This window comes from Alexandromys fortis, unplaced genomic scaffold (assembly GCF_014885135.2).
Source record: "Alexandromys fortis isolate MF-2015 unplaced genomic scaffold, M_Fortis_MF-2015_v1.1 scaffold_17, whole genome shotgun sequence".
Lineage (NCBI taxonomy): Eukaryota > Metazoa > Chordata > Mammalia > Rodentia > Cricetidae > Alexandromys > Alexandromys fortis.
In genome coordinates, this window is record NW_026067896.1 from 13,479,975 (window position 1) to 13,499,216 (window position 19,242).

Below are 19,242 nucleotides of genomic sequence, written 5' to 3' on the forward strand. Positions count from 1 at the left end.
ATTTATAAAAAAACTCTCAATCATCAAAATTCTACCTAAGCTATATTATTGTATAAAATCATTGCTTGTTAAACAGTACAGCTTAAAATGAAATCATCTTCATAGTAATCCACAGTAAAAATGCCCAGTACAGTGGGATATTTCCATGAGATAACTCACACTACATTACAGGCAGTAGGTATCTCCACACATCCATTCACACCATGTCAGATACCAGAGCAAAATGGCAGTGACAAATATGTAAAAGCACAGCAGCAGCAAGAGACATTCTGGAACCCAGCCCTCCGGGCCTTGCCTATCTGAGATTCACCCATCAGAGCTTTCCTTCCTGGTGGGCCAATCTCCCATACTTCAATTGCCACCTGCTGCTCCTCTGACATGGCCACCAGCAACTCAAGAGCAACAGAGAATTAAATAATAAACAAACTTTATCATTTTTAAAAGTATGACATGAGAAAAATAACCTTTTAAAAACTCCTTATATGATTTTCCATCATTGAGCCACTTCCTGTAGCATTGTGATTCTACTGGTTTATGTATGAGTGTGTGTGCACATTGTGACTGTAAGCATTTTCTTTGGCATTTAAAACTTTCTCATAATGAATATCCTAACTTCATTCTAAATCTTCTACTTTAACAGTTCAGAGAACTTAATTTAGTAGTATAAAATCGAAGTTACACTTAATACTTGCAAATGCGAGATCTCCTTAATTGCTACTGTGATGAAGGGCAGGTATAGAACTCAATGACAATGAAGCAAAAATAAAAAAAAAAAAAGGTAGGATAGCAAATCGAAAGTTAGAGAGAAGATTGCTGTATATTATTATTAAGCTATCATTCTTTGTCTCTTTTCTCTTTCGAAGTTAGGCTATATCCTATACAGATACTGGGAAATAAGGCCAAGAACCTATAGTCAGAAAGAGAACCATCAAGTGTCAGTCATCCTAAGGGAGGATTCTATGGTGTTGACTAAGTAACACAAACATTTCATCTGTTTGCAGTAGTTACTTAATACATTGAGTATTTCTGTTTTACAATGCTAAATGAAACAATAAATTTAAATCTATTTCCTTTGTATTGAAATGCTCATGAATATAATTATAATGTTTTTTTTTATATTTGGAAATGAAGCAAAACAAACAAACAAACAAAAACAGTAATTCCATGTTCCTGAAACCTAAGCAACAAAATACATTGAATATTAAGAAAAATCTGTGTGGTGTGTGATTGTGTCAAAATAATTCAGAAACAAAATTCCTCCCTCAATAAGATTTATTTTACATTTACTGATTGAGAATCTGAATGAATGAGGGAGCTTGACATTGGAATTGTAATGCAAATGAGCAAAATCCATTTATTTATCATTTGTATTTTACTTTATTGCTATTTATTTTTTATTTATTCTTCTCATATAAAACATCCTGATCCAGCCTTCCCTCCCTCCTCTCCTCCCAGCTCCCCTTTCTGGAGGTCTCTCTCCCCCAAATGCATTGATTCTCCATTTCCCCTTATAAAAGTGCAGCTCCCCCACCCCCCAGGGATATTTTCTTTCAACCAATATAGCATAACAAGATGCAAGAAGACTAGGCACAAATCCTCATATTGAGGCTGAATAGGCATCCCAGTAGGAGGAAAAGGGTACCAAGAGCAGGCACAAGAGTCAGAAACACCTCTTTTCCATTGTTAGGAGTCCCCCCCAATAAAACAACAGCAACAACAATAACAACAAAAAACAGTGAGATGGGATGTGGTGGAGGATGGGGTGCTTCCCAAGGGGCTCTAACTTGTTTATCTTCTCAAGTGTTATCTGACAATGAAAAAATGTGAAATGAAAGATGTAAACAATGCAAAAATGTGAAAGAACTAAAAAAAATGGCATGGTGTTAATCAGTTAAAAAGTCAGTGCTAGCCTTGGGTCCTTAAGGCCAAAGTAGCTCAAAGAATACCTGTGTATAGCCTGTCAACGTGAATGAATGCATGACAGAGCAGTAGAGGCAACTGGTGCCTCATCATTTCTTCAAGAAATGGGCCATCAACAGAGTAAGCAATGGGCCGCTGGGTAAAGAGATATATTTAAGTGTGGGCTAAACAAGTTTTTTGTCTGATTAAAAAAATAGCTTAGAAAGAAAAACTATTGAAATTTTGGAAAAGGATAACTGGAAGAGAATTGGATGTAGGGTACAGTGAAAGAGGTTGGCAGAAGAATTAGTCATTTAAGAAAAGAAAGACTATAACTCAAGAGACAAGAAACCAAAGCATGAAAGTAAAGCGCGATATCTAATGCAAGGAAAATGTTTTAAGTAAGAGTACTCTTACTATTTCCCTTTTCTCTTTCCTTTATTCTTTTGTTCCTCCCTCTCAAAAATAATTATTAAGTATACGCAAGGGAGCAGTTAGGCGACACTACTGCCTATTTATTTACTTTCATCTTCCCTGTTTGGGCTGGTTTTCCAAAGCAGTTCCATATATAGTAAATATCTATTATTTTTAAAAGAATTTCAAGGTCAGTGGCAAGGGGTTCTGATCCTACTTCATGTTCCGGCTTGGTGGGAGCCTAGCCAGTTTGGATGTTCACCTTCCTAGACATGGACGGAGCGGGGAGGACCTTGGACTTTCCACAGGGCAGGGAACCATGACTGCTCTTTGGATTAGAGAGGGAGGGGGAGAGGAGTGGGGGGAGGGGGAGAAGAGTGGGGTGAGGGGGAGGGAAATGGGAGGCTGGGAGGAGGCGGAAAAAAATTTTTAAAAAATATAGAAATATAAAAAAAAAGAAAAAAAATTTTAATAAAAATTTAAAAAAAAAAGAATTTCAAAAGAATTATGCTATCCCAGAAATTTCTAGTGCCAGATCATTGAATAGCTGTTTCCAAACCTAGTTTTTTTTTTTTTTTTTTTTTTTAACAGCTTAGTAAGATATCTACTTAATTTTGGTCATGTTTTTGGCTTCTAATTGCTTAGGGGCATTTTAAAATTTGATGGAAATATTAATTCAAAATACTAGGTTTGAACATCAAAGGCCCAGAAAATGGTGATGATTAATATGCCCCTATTTAAATATACAGTGATAAGTCACTAGGCTATGTAAAATACTTTTTATATGGTAGTCATACTGTGAAAATATTCTTTAATATGTTACTTGTGTGGCAATTTTGGTAATTTATGAACATTTTATGTTTCCTCTCAAGATCAAGCTGAAATAGAAAGAATGGAAAATCATGGTGATCGTGATGATAAAGAAATCTACTCTTTAGGCTTTTCAAGGAAGGGCCTACTTTAAAAAGCATGATGTATGTGTACCTGAAGTACTTTTCTCCATCCCCCTCTGAGGTCCATCTATGTACAGTTGTTTTATGGAGTAAGAACAGTCACACAACCATTACAATTTAGCCACACTTTGATTAAACAGTTTGAATGACTACTATGGTGATTAACTTCAAATAAACCAACAAAATAAGCAGAGCTTTGATACTTTACAGTGAATAGAACTCCGACTACCTTTCGGCATCTAGTTCTGCGTTTAGGTGATTACGGGTGCTCTATTAGGTCTGCTCTAGGAAATGGGGTAGTTTGTTGTTACTGTACTGCTAATGAACTTACACTTTGGTGGTCATTGGTTGGCAGTTTGAGTGTCAAAAGGACATGAATGTATAATGACTGGTAGTTCATAAAGAAAATGAGGAAAACAAAAAAAAATTCTTCCAATCCCCAACTATCCTCCAACATCCATCCTTTTCTACTCTGAAATCATAGATTTCATAATACATAGTATAAATAAACTTAGATTATTTCTTTCTCAAAATTTAAGATAGATTTTTTTCTAACAACTTTGTATCAACTCTTCTAACTTTACAACTAATAATAATACAGTAATGTCTTTTTAAGGCTACTTACATATACAAAATTTTCTATTTCCGAGATATGAGCAAACTGAAAGTTACTTTGTTAAAAATATTGCAAGTACATTGATTGCCTTAGTGCAAACACATTTCTTAGATAGCTCTGAAGTGTTTGATGACTTCAGTGGAGCATTTGATACTTGAAATAAGAAGTCAAAATCTATCTTTTGTGTTCTGATTATTTTTTATCATAAATTTCATTTCCCTGTATGGTCTAACTTGTTGGGTTTTTTTTTTTTTTTGTGATGTTTTCCATGAAAGTGGTTGAGACATCAGGAATACAATACATTTTTAAAATGCTTCCATGATTTATCCTATACCACCCAGTTTCGTCACTTGATTTTTCTGGAGCATAAGACTCAGAAATTTTTAAACAAAAAAAGCAGAACTTTAATAGGTACAATCAACCTCCAGGCATGTGGCAACATGCTTGCAAGAATATTCATAGCTTTGAATATTCGCTTCTCTACAAAAGTGAACTCTACTGACACACTCAAATCTCATATACCACTATAGTTTGTTTTAATATAACTTTTAATAACTTTCTGAAATAGAGTTTCTAAGTGTCTCTTTTCCTCCATCTTTCTTCAGAGTTGGTTATCTGCTCTGATTTGATTATGAACTCTGACACAAGAAAAGAGCACTCTGGCCTGATATTAGGTACCCTTTTGAGAATGGACTGTTTGACAGTTGATGTCTCATTATATNAGAATGCAAATGTGTTATGGGCTATAGTAGTTACAGGAACTTGGCACACACACACACACACACACACACACCAAGGACCCACGATATACATGCACCCAGTCAGAAGCTACACTGGAATTAGGGCTTCTGTGTTAGTCTTTTCCTCACCAAAATCCCTGTATTAGTAGAGTTTATCATGTATTGTTGAATCCATGTATTGTATTGTTTAATCCTTGCCTATGCGTATTCTTAGGTCTCTTTTTCTATCTCATCCCCTCCCCCACCATGAAATTCAAGCGTTCAAGACAGTAAAACAGACATTGCACACTGAATGTAGCTGGAGTTTTCCATCCCACCTACCAGTTCCTGAATAACCATTATGGAGACTTAATATTAATTAAAAATGTTCAACAAATAACTCAGACTTATTACTAACCAGCTCTTACAATATAAATAAACCCATTTTTATTAATCTATGTGCTGCCATGCAGCTTATGGTGTTACCTGTCCTCCGTCATGTTTGCTCCCTCTCTTTCTTCTTCCCAGTATTCTCTCTTCTCTGAAAATCCTGGCTAGCTGTTTACCAATCAGCTTTTTATTACCAAGAAAAGCAACACATTTTTACAGTGTGAAGAATTATTCCACAAGAACTGAATGCAAACAATTAGTATCTGCAAAGCAAATTCTTTGAAATGGCCATTTATATTAAGTCTAATGAAAACTATTGGCTAAATATATAAAATAAAATAAAAAGGAAATCATGTTTTGATTCGGGACAATACAGAAGAATGAAAAGAGGTATTGCTCTGAAGCTGGCTGTTCATCATCCCCTAAGGCAGTGGGTGCCTAATTATAAAGGAAGAGACAAAATATACCATTGTTAATTCTATTTCATGACGTTGCTGATGTAATCTATTTCCAACCGCGTATTCAATTGGCATCTGGTGGGGTTGGAATACACCTCATTTCTCAAACAAATATTTAATTCTCTTTAGCAGAAAATAGGAAAATCAATGCTTTATTCATTTGATGGTTCTGTTAATGATTTTTGTGTCTATTTCTCTCAGTAACAGTTTGTAAAGTTTTTTTTTTTTTTAAACAGAATTCCACTGAAATTTAAAAGGAGGTACATCTGGAAAGTCTTTTCACTATTTGTGTTCATTAGTTAATTTATGTACTAGGTGTTTGACCTTTACACACATCTGTGTACTATATGTATACTGACAGAGGCCAGAAGAAGCATCTTATCCCCTGGAACTGATGTTAGAAATGATTGTGAGCTACCATGTGGATGCTGAGAATCAAACCTTGGACCTCTTTATAATCAGTCAGTTCTCATAATCACTGAACTAACACTGTAACCCTATCTTTTTACTCATTTGGCAATTTATATTGGTAATTAGAGGCTGCTCTGTCTCAATGTCTTTATGAAATAAATTCTTAGCAGAAGTCCAAAAGCAGACTGCTGATAATTTTCATTTCCAAAGAGATAACTTTTCCAGTTGCTATGTTTATTGTGTTATCTCCATCCGTTGTTTCAATTGTTATACTAGTACTTTTTATCTAACTTATGGAATAATGAATCAAAAAAATCTGTATTTTGATCTTTTATTAGTTCTTCTAGACTTTTATAAAATGTGTTTGGATGATAAATGCCTGCCATCTCTAAACTCTTTCCCGATTCACTTCTTCCACACCCATTCAACTTTATGTCTTTTTTTTTCAAGAGCACTTTATGATGCCCATATATTCTTGTACGTGTGACTTGATATTGGAGCATGGCAGACTTATTAAAGTCTACACTCATATAAAAAAATAACTCTCCTTCTGCCAACAGTTGACAACTGCCTGTAAGCCCTAAGTAGGGAGTAGGACTTGGAGCTCAATTCCCCTCTTCATGTGCTTAGGATGGTGTTACAGAATTTTCAATATTAAACTAAGAAATTATATTTGGAAAAAGAGATTTCTCCTCTCTTTTTCAAGGAATACTTTATTGCTCTATAGTCTCTTAAGTCGACTGGACAACTACTATACTTAAGCACTTATCTCAGATTGATTTGAACAGGTTGAACTCTTAAATGATAACAAGAAATGGCTTTAAATTAGCATTGTTTAATCGACTAGAAATTGTTTACTGAAAAATTTAATTGTAAATTAAGGAACCTGCCTCACAGTTTATTAACTAAATTAAGCACTTTATATTTTCAGAGCTCAAACATAATCGCTAATAAGCTATTTCTCACAGTGGGTCTCTGAGCGAGCCTAGTACTATTTTATACCTCCTATTTTTATGAAGAACACACTTGACCCATAAAAATTAGATAACCTATCTAGGGCCTCACAGAAGAAAAAACAAGTTGCTGTTTACACATGCTACTTTACAGAGGTAGTCTCTTAGCTCTCTGAACAAAATGAGTTAGAAAATTGAATAAATTTTAATCTCCCGTTAGTGTGGAAAAGCATACCTCATGTCCACACAATTATATTTTATTTTGTTTAGACTATTTCTCTTCTGTTTCCATAATTACTTGTTTAGATACAGAAAAATCATAAAGAAACACAAAATGATTGCCGTGCACTGAATGACTCAAACTCTTATTCTGATATTCTTTTCCTTGATTTGAATAAACAGACCAGTTTGTCCTTTTTTCTTTTGATTTTTGTATCCTTTAGTATGATTGGCTTTGGCTAACTCGTTGAATGATATTATACAGAGATTAAATATCTTTTGCATTAAATTTATTGTTTTAATAACTTATTAAAATATGTGTGATTGTATTGTTATAAAATACTGCAATTATGTATGACATTTAATCTTATTGTAGCTATATAATTTTTAATCTTTTTACTTAGTCTTTTGCAAATAACTTTTCCATGAGTTAAACAGCCTGTAGCATATAATGTGAATATTGATTTCACATGTTTTATCAGGGATTTTTTATCTTGAGTTTAGCACTTTCAATTGAATTTGGCTGAGTAATGTAAAGTGACTCTGGTGTCAATAATACTTTTAATTCATTTCCATGCAAATCACTGAACGGCACAATAGTACTATGTGTTAAGTGGATCCCAATCACATGAACACCTAAGTGGGTTTTGCATATTTGTATATGTCAATCAACATACCACTTTGTAAAGAAAATTGTTCTTAATAGTATCCAAATGTACCCTCATATTAGCTTAAAGTTATTTACTAAGTTGATACATATAATTTATTTTTTTCACAATTTTGCTTTAAGTAATAACTCCATTTAAAATTTGTATGTACTTTTAAGGTGAAGTAATGTTTAGAAATAAAATGATATAGCTGTCATTACACTAAAAATTAAAACATTCTTGGTATATTTAATGTTTTTAAAGAAGAGCTATTCTCTGACACCCTAAACTGGATTATGAGTAGAACTATTACTACATTTGAATTATATGTAAACAGTATCTTGTACCTAATATACTAGTCAAGTGTGACCATGTTTTAAATTACGTTTCCCTTCTGGAGAAAGTGGAGAAAGCTCAGTGCACATTACTCTAGGTAGTAGACTACCACAATGTATCATTAGTTTGCCCTATAGTAACCCACCTATAAAGATAGAGTTCCACAGAAATGAGATTCAAGAATTGCGTGTTATTATGAAAAATTCAATAAACAATAATATTAAATGTGCTGTAATTATTTGTCATTTGATTTTTCATTAGCATCAAAGCTACATTTAAAAAAACACTAATTTGTGAAGTTCTTATGTGTAATTGAGATTTCTTGAAGCCTATAAAGCTTTTCATATGTTTATGTGCCTAGTTTCCCTAGATTTATGCATTATAAGAATGTGATGAAAAAATTGTAATTATGAATTATTGGAAATGAAGACATCATACATTTCCACAGGGTCCTGATGATTTCTGTGTTCATCTCAAATGAATAGAGTGTCTAGTCATGGAGAAGGACCTTACAACAATGTACAGAATACAAAGAGGAATGGAAACACTGTTTTTTTTTTTTCATGGTTTTCTCCTTCTCAGAGACACAGTGCATAAAAGAGAAAACTCTTAAGATGAACAAAAAAGGAACTTATATGGCTTGTGTTTTCAGATTAAAAACTTACTCATCTCTTGTTCGTTCTGTGCGCATGTGTTGTCCTTCATCTTTCCAAGAGTAACTGAGGGAACTTGTGTTGGGTTCAAGGAAGTCATGCAAATGCTGTTGTGTAGCCTCTTATGTCTGCATGTCCAATGCAGACACTTGACTTCTGATAGTATGTCTGTGCTTGTAGCTTCGAGGTTAAAAGTGGATGTCCAATATTTTATTCTGATATAACTTCACTGTATAAATTACACTTCATATGCAGGGAGGCCAATATCAAGTTGAAGGAAAACACAGAAAATAATGTAAAACAAATAGTACGTCCATATGAGAAGCAGCTGTAACAGAAATAATTTATTCCCTTTCGGTTCTACACTCTCAAGCCAAGTTCAGGCCCCTAGCAAGCCATAACTCCCACCCCAGCCACATTCAGTCCACCATTAAGGCAAAATCCAATTATTGCTATCACTGACCCTGGACCCAGAATTTCTGTTATGAGGACAGAGCATGGCAGGCATTCTGGGTCATCTGCAAGGAGTTCTCTTAGTCTTCTCCAAGAAAGAGTCAACCTTGTTTTAACTGAACCATCTACATACTGTGGGGTTAGGAGAATGTTTGGCAGATGTAGTAGCTCCCCCACCGCCAGTTCATATTTCGCATGTATCTAGAAATGATTCGTAAGAATAAATGGACTCAAGTCTTATTAAACCAGCTTTGGTCAGAATGTAGATATGATCTCAGAGGAAGTTTCCTTTATCTTCATATGAAATTTGTACAGCATGTGTATAGCTTGGGAAATTATGGAGCTGTGATAGAATAGTATAAAAAAGGTATTAGGTTAGATGATCCATGTGATTTTATGAACACTAATGCCCTATGATTTTAGGTAAACTTTCCATTTCCATGATTCACTTAATTTTTTCTTTTTATTTGTCGAGACAACGTTTCTCTGTAGCGTTGGAGTCTGTCCTGGAAATAGCTCTTGTAGACTAGATTGGCCTTGAGCGCACAGAGAGCCAGTCTCTCCTCTGGTAAAAATATTTAATCCTAGTATAGCATAGTTAAATACAGTTGTCATAGTTAGCTGATGTTGCCATTGCGATCCCCCTAGGAAGAGGAAACTTCAGTTGAAGTGTTGCCTACATTGAATTGGCTTGTGGGAGTGTCTATGAGACATTTTCTTAAACGCTGTTTGAAGTAGGAGGGCTGGGGCCACTGTGTGTGATGTCATGCCAGGGCAGGTAAGTCTGGATTGCATAAGAAGAGTTGCCAAGCAAGCCACAGGGAGCAAGCAAGCAAGCCAGTAAGCAATTCTGTTTTCCATGGTCTTTGCCTGAGTTCCTGTTCTGGGTTCTTGCTTCCCTCAATAATGGCTTGTAAGTGTAACAGGAAATACAACCATCCTTCCCCCAAGTAGATTTTGGTCATTGTTTTACTCCCCCAAAACAGAAACCTACCTGAAGCAACAATTGTGAGTAGAATGCAAATAGTATTTTCTCTGTTAATGTCAAGCACTATCTGATGTATAAAAATCGATATTGAGGATCTTTAAATGGGTTCACATTTAGATTTTTTCTGGAGTACCTATTAAAATCTATAGTGTCAATAATGAAAAATTAGCAAAGAAGCATATACTCATCCTATTTTGCTTTGCTTTATTATTTCAGCCCAGACACGATTACCTAGAGTGACGGAATCCCCACAATCATGAAGGTAACACTAACTCCTTGTGGAATTTTTATGTTTTAGCCTTAAAAAAAGGACGATTTTGGATCACTCCTGATCCTTATCACAAAGATGACAACATCCAGATTGGGCGTGAGGTGAAAATATCTTGCCAAGTAGAAGCTGTTCCTTCTGAGGAGTTAACATTTAGTTGGTTTAAAAATGGTCGTCCATTAAGAAGTTCTGAGCGGATGGTTATTACACAGACTGACCCTGATGTATCCCCCGGAACAACAAATTTGGATATCATTGATTTAAAATTCACGGACTTTGGGACTTACACATGCGTGGCCTCTCTGAAGGGAGGAGGAATATCTGATATCAGTATTGACGTTAATATTTCCAGCAGTACAGGTAAGAGGCTCGCTCATGGTGCCAAATACTTTTAAAATGACTTGAGTTGGGTGAAATCATTGAAGCTAAGAAATCATTACTTTTGAAATCAAATCTAAATCTTACCATCCTAAATTTCTAGTAAATATTTGGATTGAGACATTTCTGCTTTTATTTTTATTTCAATTTAAATGGGATTTTATTAAAAAATAACTGTAAATAAAATCAGTAGCAGTGTAAAGTTTTTCCCAAGCTTTAAGTAAAATTGTCCCAGCTTTTTTACATTAACCACAGTCCCCATAGCATTAAAAATCATATTAGTAAAGTTTAACCAGTCACTAAGGCTGAAGCATTTTTCTAAATTTAAAATATAATGAAACTACTTGTATCTAAGGCATGAACCTTGAGAAGTAATTTAAGAGGGTTTAAATAAACATACATAAGAAACGTGCTTTCTACTAGAGGAAAACTTTTCTTAAAGCTATTGCCAGGCAGAACTTCTTATAGAATGCCATGGTACTATACCCTCACAGAGAAAATAGCCAAATGCAAAAATTTATTGGAAGGGAATTCTTTTCAAGTTAAAAATGAGAGTGTGTTATCCTTTTCTGTTGTTTAAAGTGTTCTGTCTAGAGGAGGGGAAGTCCAGGGTTTTTAGGAGAGGATGGGCCAGGTTAATTATCAGGGTGTTTTAAAGACCTGTGTGTACTTTGCCAATCTGTTACCAGATTATTTTAAGTGAAGATTCTTACACAGTGCTGGGTGGAAACTATAAATTGAACTCATAGAGCTTCATTACAGGAGAAAAGCTCCATGTTTGCAGGTGCTGAACAACTGGCTTCTCCTTTCCAGTCGGGCAGCATTTTGATTCTTAGACATGTTTGATTTGCGTGCAACTGTGTGCCTTTTTCTTGGTTCCCATGGAAGTTCACGCCGGATTGGTTTTACTACGTAAAGTCTGTATGAAAGGCAGAAAATGTTCTCTTGTGTTTTGTAATTCTTTGTTCTAAAGTGTATCCAGTCTTTATCTGACACATAATCTATGTGAAGGAAGTTAGAATGGTAAAAGTAATTGTATTTGGATATGGATCCTATCCTAGCTTAGACAAAGCCTCTTTCTATCTACCTGATCTGTAAATATTTGAACTAGTGTGATCAGATAGATTTATTTATGATTTCAATGAAAAACTGTTGGTACATATTTATTCAATCAACAGATATCCATGAACAGCCTACATCAGTATGGTAGGCATCATTGTACTAAGTGACATCCATGGACAATTTCCCTGTAAAAGTAAGAAAATCTCGAAGGTCATTTGCATTTATTTTTGAAGGGTAACTCTCCAGAATTTTTTACCCATCTATATCACTCTACATTGTTTGTTTCTGCTGTTTTGTTCACTCATCTCTTGTTTGAGAACTCATCAGCACGCATGCTCGCGCACAGAAAGAGAGAGAGAGAGAGAGAGAGAGGAATCACTACTTATTTAACAGAATTATTTGAGGAAAACATGGTTCATTGGCTGTTCAAATTAAACAAAATAGGTCACAGAAAAAAATGAGATTTGTAAAATTATTACTAGAATATGTTCTGATATTCATTTAAATACTATGTCTACATCTGGGTGTCTGACTCTTAAATATTGTGGATGGCAAAGTAGAAATGTTCAACCTCAACTTATGAAATCCCCAAAGATTCTAAAAGAAAAATTCAAGTTGGACACCAAACAAGTTTTTGTTCATGAAGACCCTACTATACATTAGAATATTTGTAATAAATTATCTTCACTCTTTGTTTGGTTTCTAAAGACCACAGCACTAGAAATAAGAAGCAGTGTTATAAGTTTTAGCAACACACTCTGTCTTTTCTTTCCTGCCACACACAGATCTGATGCCTTCTAAGAGGAACTCTGTGAAGACTAGATTTTGTCTCTCCTGTTCAGTGTAGTCTCCGCATTAGGTAAAATACATGGTACATAGTCACAACTCAATAGATTGTTGTTTAAAGCAACTATAATATAATTTATGAATCTAACACTCTACTGTTACTGTCATTTCTTATTATATCTCGGTAGTACAAACACTGTTGTCCTTGTCATTCTTTCTCAATTTTCTACTGATATGACAAAACGTTCTTCAATAGATATGTGTATAATTTGATTTAATGTTTCAGCCTCAGGACAAGATGGATGTTCTAATTTGTCTAATAAAACTAAAAATGTAAGGTTTTTTTGAAAATTGCTAAGGTATTAGTGTGCAAAAAAAAATCAAAGCAGTAAGCCAAGTTCAGGAACAATGGATTTTATTTGAAAACAGAACTATTATATTCTTCAGTCTGGACACCCAGAAAATCACATTTTGAGAGAAGGAATAGAGAAGATAATCTTAAACTAACAAATGTGTCTCTCTTCATGCTGAAACCGTCTTGTTTTCCATATTACCTCCAGTGCAATGACACACCAGGGTAGATTATACAGTTCTCAATGATGACATTTTGGGATTCTACTCATACCATTAACAACATTATCTCCACATTATAGAATTCCGCACTGAAAATGGCACTTGAATATGAAAACAGATATGTTACAAGCCAGAGTTTGACTAAGGAGGCTGCACAAGCTGTAGCACAGAAGAAAGTCTCGGCCTTTGTCAACTTAACAAAACACCTGAGAATAGAACAATTTAAATGAATTGATTGAGTGAGTAAATCAAAGAAAATGGAGCAATTGTTAATGATATAAATAACAGGACATGTGGTTCCATTATAAAAAGCCTGTACTACAAAAACGACAATCAAAAATATCTACATGCCTTCTCAATTTGGGTGTTTCTTAATTATCACCATTTGAGAAAGTTTAATAATGGCCAAGTGGTCAGTGGTTTTATTATAGTTAAGCATTTAAATTTACGTTAAATTTACAACATTTTAGGTTACATTTTTAAATTCATTCTGAACTTTCTGAGCCTGGAATTACACAGGAGTCTACCACTAATTCTCAGTTGTTACTGTGTTTTAAGAGATGTATACATGATGCTTAATAAGATGAGGATTTGTTGCCCTGAGACTTTTCTGCAATAGCACAGAAATCTTTCTTTAATCACAGACCTATAGTCAGCATGTGTGTTCGACGACACTTAAGACTGATTGAACTGGAAAATAACCCTGAAGGCAACTTGTAGTTTGCAGAATTATTAATGGTATTATTAATGGTTTTAAAAGACAATGGTGTCGGAAATGAGTTATATTTAGTTATATTAAAACTTTGGAGTGGCTATGCCTATTTCAGGGTTATTTATGCATTTGTAGGATACTAAAAGCTACAATGTACATGACATTAATTATATATTATTTTCTAATTATTTCAATGCTAACAAACACACAGAATGTTCTGTAAGTTTGCACATTATTCTTGTTGTAACCATTTGCTGTTTTCTCAATTTAAATAGCCATTCATTTCCAATTCCATTACTAAATTCTTTCCGTGTTGGGCTCTGTACCCTATGGAGATGATTCAGACAGACATTGCTCTTAGGTCATGCAATGAAGGGTACTCAGGAGCCTGATATAGTCTGCAGTAGGCAGACACTGTACTTGAACTTTGACCAGATTTCTTTAGATGCCCTGAGTGCCCCTGCAGTGTAGACACAGGACAGTCTCAGAGAAGAGTTTCGATTGGATTTAGTCTTAAAGGAAGCAGAAGAAGCAAACAGACGATGGAGAAAGTCTCGGAAATGGGAAAACTGCTATTTATGCCATATTTATAGCATTGGCATTGATCCGAGAAAATCACGATTGTTCATTCTAGTCTTAATATGATGAAACTATATTTTAGGCTAGACTTCAGGTAAGACTTAAGGTATTTCCTGTGCACCACTGTAAATGTCTCCATGGCAGATTTAAATATATCGAATTCTAAATGTCACTGTTCAGTTTTGTGAGCTATACCTTCTTCATGCGCCTCCTAAAGACAAATGCGAGCAAATTTAAGCCTAAATTATCAGCAGCGCAATTCAAATTCTGAGAATATCATCAAAGAGCTGTTCTTCCTTTCTGTGAGCAGAAGTGGCCGAGTAGAATTTTTGTTTTCCTCGGTTTTTCTTTAAAACATGCCACTGCTTCGACCCCTCACTTCATAGGGAAGGCTCTGGGGCTGATGAGCGTGCACGCGTTCCTTCACAGGACTCAGCAAGCGTGTGTTTATAGTAAACTCAGATATGTACATCAGGCCTTGAAAGTTAAAGGAAAATCGGTTTCCTTTGGAACTCATGGTGAGACATCTGGTGAGCAAATACAGACGAAGACTCAGCACGGGATTGCAGGCTTGTGTTCCTCTCTTTGTCAGAGTACAAGGGAATTTTATGTGGTAGAAAGAGGAACAAGATTGTGTGGGGTAATCAAGATACAGAGACATAAGTGCACAAGCCCAGTGATAAAGCTGGAAATGACTTCACAATTTCAGCTTGCTGCTGGCCATCTAGCTACTCTGGAAGAGAGCAAAGGTCTGCACAGGTACAATGATAGTGCTAGTTAGCTTGGGGCTGTGGTGCACAATGAATGAGAACCAGAAGCGAACATGAGAGCAAAGAAAAAAACTCGTTAAGCCCATTTCATTGGATATGTTTCTTTGTTGTTGTTGTTGTTTTCTATTTAAAAAGGAAAGAAAGTGGCCTAGGGAATTATTCTGATTAAGAGTGTATTTGTCCAGAATGACTGTAGTGAGGGTTGGAGTTCTTCGGCTAAAAAATTTGAACTCTTACATCAACATGAAAAATAATGCTTTGGTCATAAGAAAACACCTGCAGTTAAGATTTATAAATTCGTGCCCAAGTCAGTAGACAGAGAAAAAAATCATTTACCTTCTTAATTCCCAAACATAAAATCTATGAACCTTGAACTGATGCCAGAGCCAAGGACTGGTGAAGAGCTGGGTAGCAGTTGTCAGCTTCTCTAGCTGTGCGTGTGGTTCAGGTACAGCTATTCTACTCTGCTGCATATTCTACTGATTATAACAGCTATCCTTACCTTAGTGAATAAACGGGAAGAGCTGCACTAAAACTTTCTTTTTCAAAGGAGGGAACAAGGATATGTGCCGAGCGATCATAGTATGCTGACCTCTAAGATAGAATATTACAACCGTATTTATTAAAAGGACAGAACTGAACAGATGGGCTATGTGGGATTGCTAAAAATTTAAGTTGAACTACTATTTACCTATGAAAACACCATCACATCCCTTGTAAAGATTGATGCAGAACCTCAGACTTCCCCTGGATTTCCTGCAAATGCACGTTTTACTGACTCCCTTGCTAAGCTGACTGCTGTCTGCTAGAGTGGTCCACACTGCTGAACTAGGTATGCTGCAAATATTCCTGAGGTTATTTTATGATGGCTCAAGTCCTCAGGCTTTATCCATGACGTGGATTTTTTTTCTGCTGCTGATGTTACACTGTTTATAACTCTTCCATCCCTCTGTTCATGTGAGTATGTAAGAACAGAGAGATGTAATGCATGCATGTGCGCACGCACTCCCCCCCACATGGCTTAAAAGACATATTAACAAAAATTATTAGCTACAGCATTACTAAAAGTGAAATAAAAAATTAACACTTTTGAGGCCACGTCATCTTTTTTTTTTTTTTTGGGATGGCTGACTGACCGCTTCCACACCATCCTCAGGCAGGACTGCTTTCCTGCAAGTTAAACTCATTCCTTAAGTCATAAAGATTGACTCTTGTATTTGTTTTCAGGTAGTTTTACTGGATCTAAGTCACCACCTGTGATCTTAGCAGAGTTCAGCCACTCACCCTTAATAAACAAATTAAAGGAACCAAATTAATAGTGAAAAATCAAAAAGGGAAGATTCAATATGGCCATACTGTGAAGAAGGACAGACATCCAGTGAGAGTCCTGACAGAATTATGGGTTTAAAGGAAAAGCAAACTGCTCAATGCAGCAGTCTTTTACATTGTCTCCGTTCCCCGTCTCTCCTATAAGACCATCTGTCAAGATGTAAATCTTCATCTAATGAGAAGGCAGTTTCCTCCTCCCTCTCCCAGCAGGAGTTTCCTGATAAAAGACTAAATTCTTTGGGTTCATTCTCTCGATTTTGTGATAACAAAGGAAGAGAGCACCAAGTATGTCCTTTGAGCATTTTAATTCCTACCAGACAGAGCATTTTAATTCCTATTAGTTTGTTATACCATTCCTGGTTGAAGGATAACGTTTAGGCATGGTAACAGTGGGACGATTTTCTCCTGCAAACAGTAGAGCTCCTTCTGTGGCCTTCCCTGTTTTCCTCCTTACAAACTGACCTCTTCTTTAGAGTGAAAGGGGGCATAGTTGCAGAGGGTAAGACCTGAAGAGCAGCCTGAGCTCAACTCTACCTATTAGTGGTAAGAGTTTTAAGAGGCCATTGTGTTCAGTGAATTTCCCAGGGAGCCACTGGACCACAACACAACTTGCTCTTACCAAGTCTCTACACATCCTTAAGTATGTGCACAGACTAAAGAAATTTTCAACTCAGGGTACAAACCAAGATGCATCGTTTTCATCTATCTTTTGGAAGGAACAGTATGCATGTCAATCAGTGTTACAGAGGATCGTTATATAATTCATATTGAGCTACATAATCTTTCCAAGAAGAATGTCTTACTGTTAGCATTATTTGAGGAAAAGGTTTTGTTTCATAAATGTCTTTTATTTAAAATCTGAAAGCTCTGTATTAAAATTTAAAATGCTTCCAAGAATTATTAAACATTTATCAGAGTTCTGCTGACTTGCATTAGTCTTGTATAGTTTAGTGTGGGGTACAAAAACAAATCAAAAGTAAAAGCTGGGTGACATTTACCTGCACTCTGGGTTTGAACTGGTAATATAGTTGGCTAACATGGTAAATAAAAGTAGCAAATTCTTTTCTTAATATTTTAGTTCCATGCCAGTTTTTCACATAGAATATTTTATTTAGTCATTCTTATTGTAGATCTATCTGCTGGAGCCTGTGGCTCCTAAAGCCATTGTTCCATTTCTTCTGTTTTTTTTTTTTTTCATTCGACTTTCAAATGGTCAAGAAAGCATTGAATATTTTAGAATAAAAACACCTTCTGAAGGTTTGCTAAGTGCCCTGTTAAAATGTACTGAATGATTTAAAAGACATTGCTGAACAACACAAAATAAACGTCGGGCATGGCAGGAGAAAACACTTTAGCTGAAAACGCACTAACGTTTTGGAATGTTCTGACTCAAGACAAAAAATTTCCCACAATACTGAGCGCAGTATATGTGCCCTGTGTGCCCTGGAAATGAAATGTTGAGGAGCAGAGTTAACTGAAAACGAAAGTGATAGGAAGTGGTAAGTGCCACACCAAGAACTGGTAAGTGTGTCACAATTCTAGAAATAAGTAATGAATGCAGTGCACAACCAATCAAAATATTTGCTAAATAGTTATAATAGAAAAGTGGCAATGGAAAGAAATAAAATTCCATAGACTCTGGTTAATAATATTCCAGTGTGTTTTCACTGAATACCCTTAATAACTGACAAAGTGTGACATTTACTTTAATGTGTTACCAAAGTTTATGAAAATGCACAGGACAATGCCTGACCCTGACCAGCAGGAATCCTGAAGGATAGTTGGCCACTGACCTGAATCAGGAACGAGACACTCCCTTTGAAACATAGAGAGGAACCTTGTAAGGAAGGATAGCTTTAAGTAAGATTAAGAGTCCTCATTCGTGAGAAGACTAGGGACAGGGACCCAGAAAAGGTCCTTCAAGAAAATCCCAGGGTAAAGGGGAATTCCTGACTGTATTATAATATTTGAGGTGGGTTAGGGAAGGGTCTATGCTTCATGGTATGATTCAGCATAGCCTACAAGTAGCATCATAGGCCATCGTACATCTTACATGAAATGGCAGTTGTACTAGTTATCTTTTCAGTGGCACTTATAGGAGTGACAGGGAATTTTAAATCAATTTTATTTGCAAATTTTATTTGCAACTTGTGTTGAGAGACATGGATCTCTGTGAGTTGGAGACCACCCTGGTCTACAAAGAGAAATCCAAGACAGACAGGGTTATTGCACAGACAGACCCTGTCTTTAAAAAACAAATAAACAAACAACAAAAAAAAAATTGGTCTGTGAACTTTAGTCATTTTTATATTTTAATTTTTGTCTGTAAAATCCCTGCAATTATCTGAAAACACTCAACCCTTCCAAATATCAGAATGAAGTCTTTACCTTAAAAGTTATAGTTTAACCAAATCAGGAGCAGAAGGAGAGAGAGCACAAGCAAGGAACTCAGGACCGCGAGGGGTGCACCCATACACGGAGACAATGGGGATGTTCTATCAGAAACTCACCAAGGCCAGCTGGCCTGGGTCGGAAAAAGCCTGGGTCAAAACTGGTCTCGCTGAACATAGCGGACAAGGAGGACTACTGAGACCTCAAGAACAATGGCAACGGGTTTTTGATTCTACTGGACCTATTGGTTTCGTGGGAGCCTAGGCAGTTTCGTGGATGCTCACC

General features: G+C 35.8%; 1 protein-coding gene across 1 annotated transcript in view; it reads left to right on the top strand.

The window, feature by feature from the left end:
• Positions 1-19,242, top strand: part of Mdga2 (MAM domain containing glycosylphosphatidylinositol anchor 2) — a 687,020-nt gene that overhangs the window by 514,521 nt on the left and 153,257 nt on the right. The window contains 1 exon segment of the mRNA XM_050163190.1: positions 10,408-10,737. Coding sequence (XP_050019147.1) covers positions 10,408-10,737 — 330 coding nt within the window.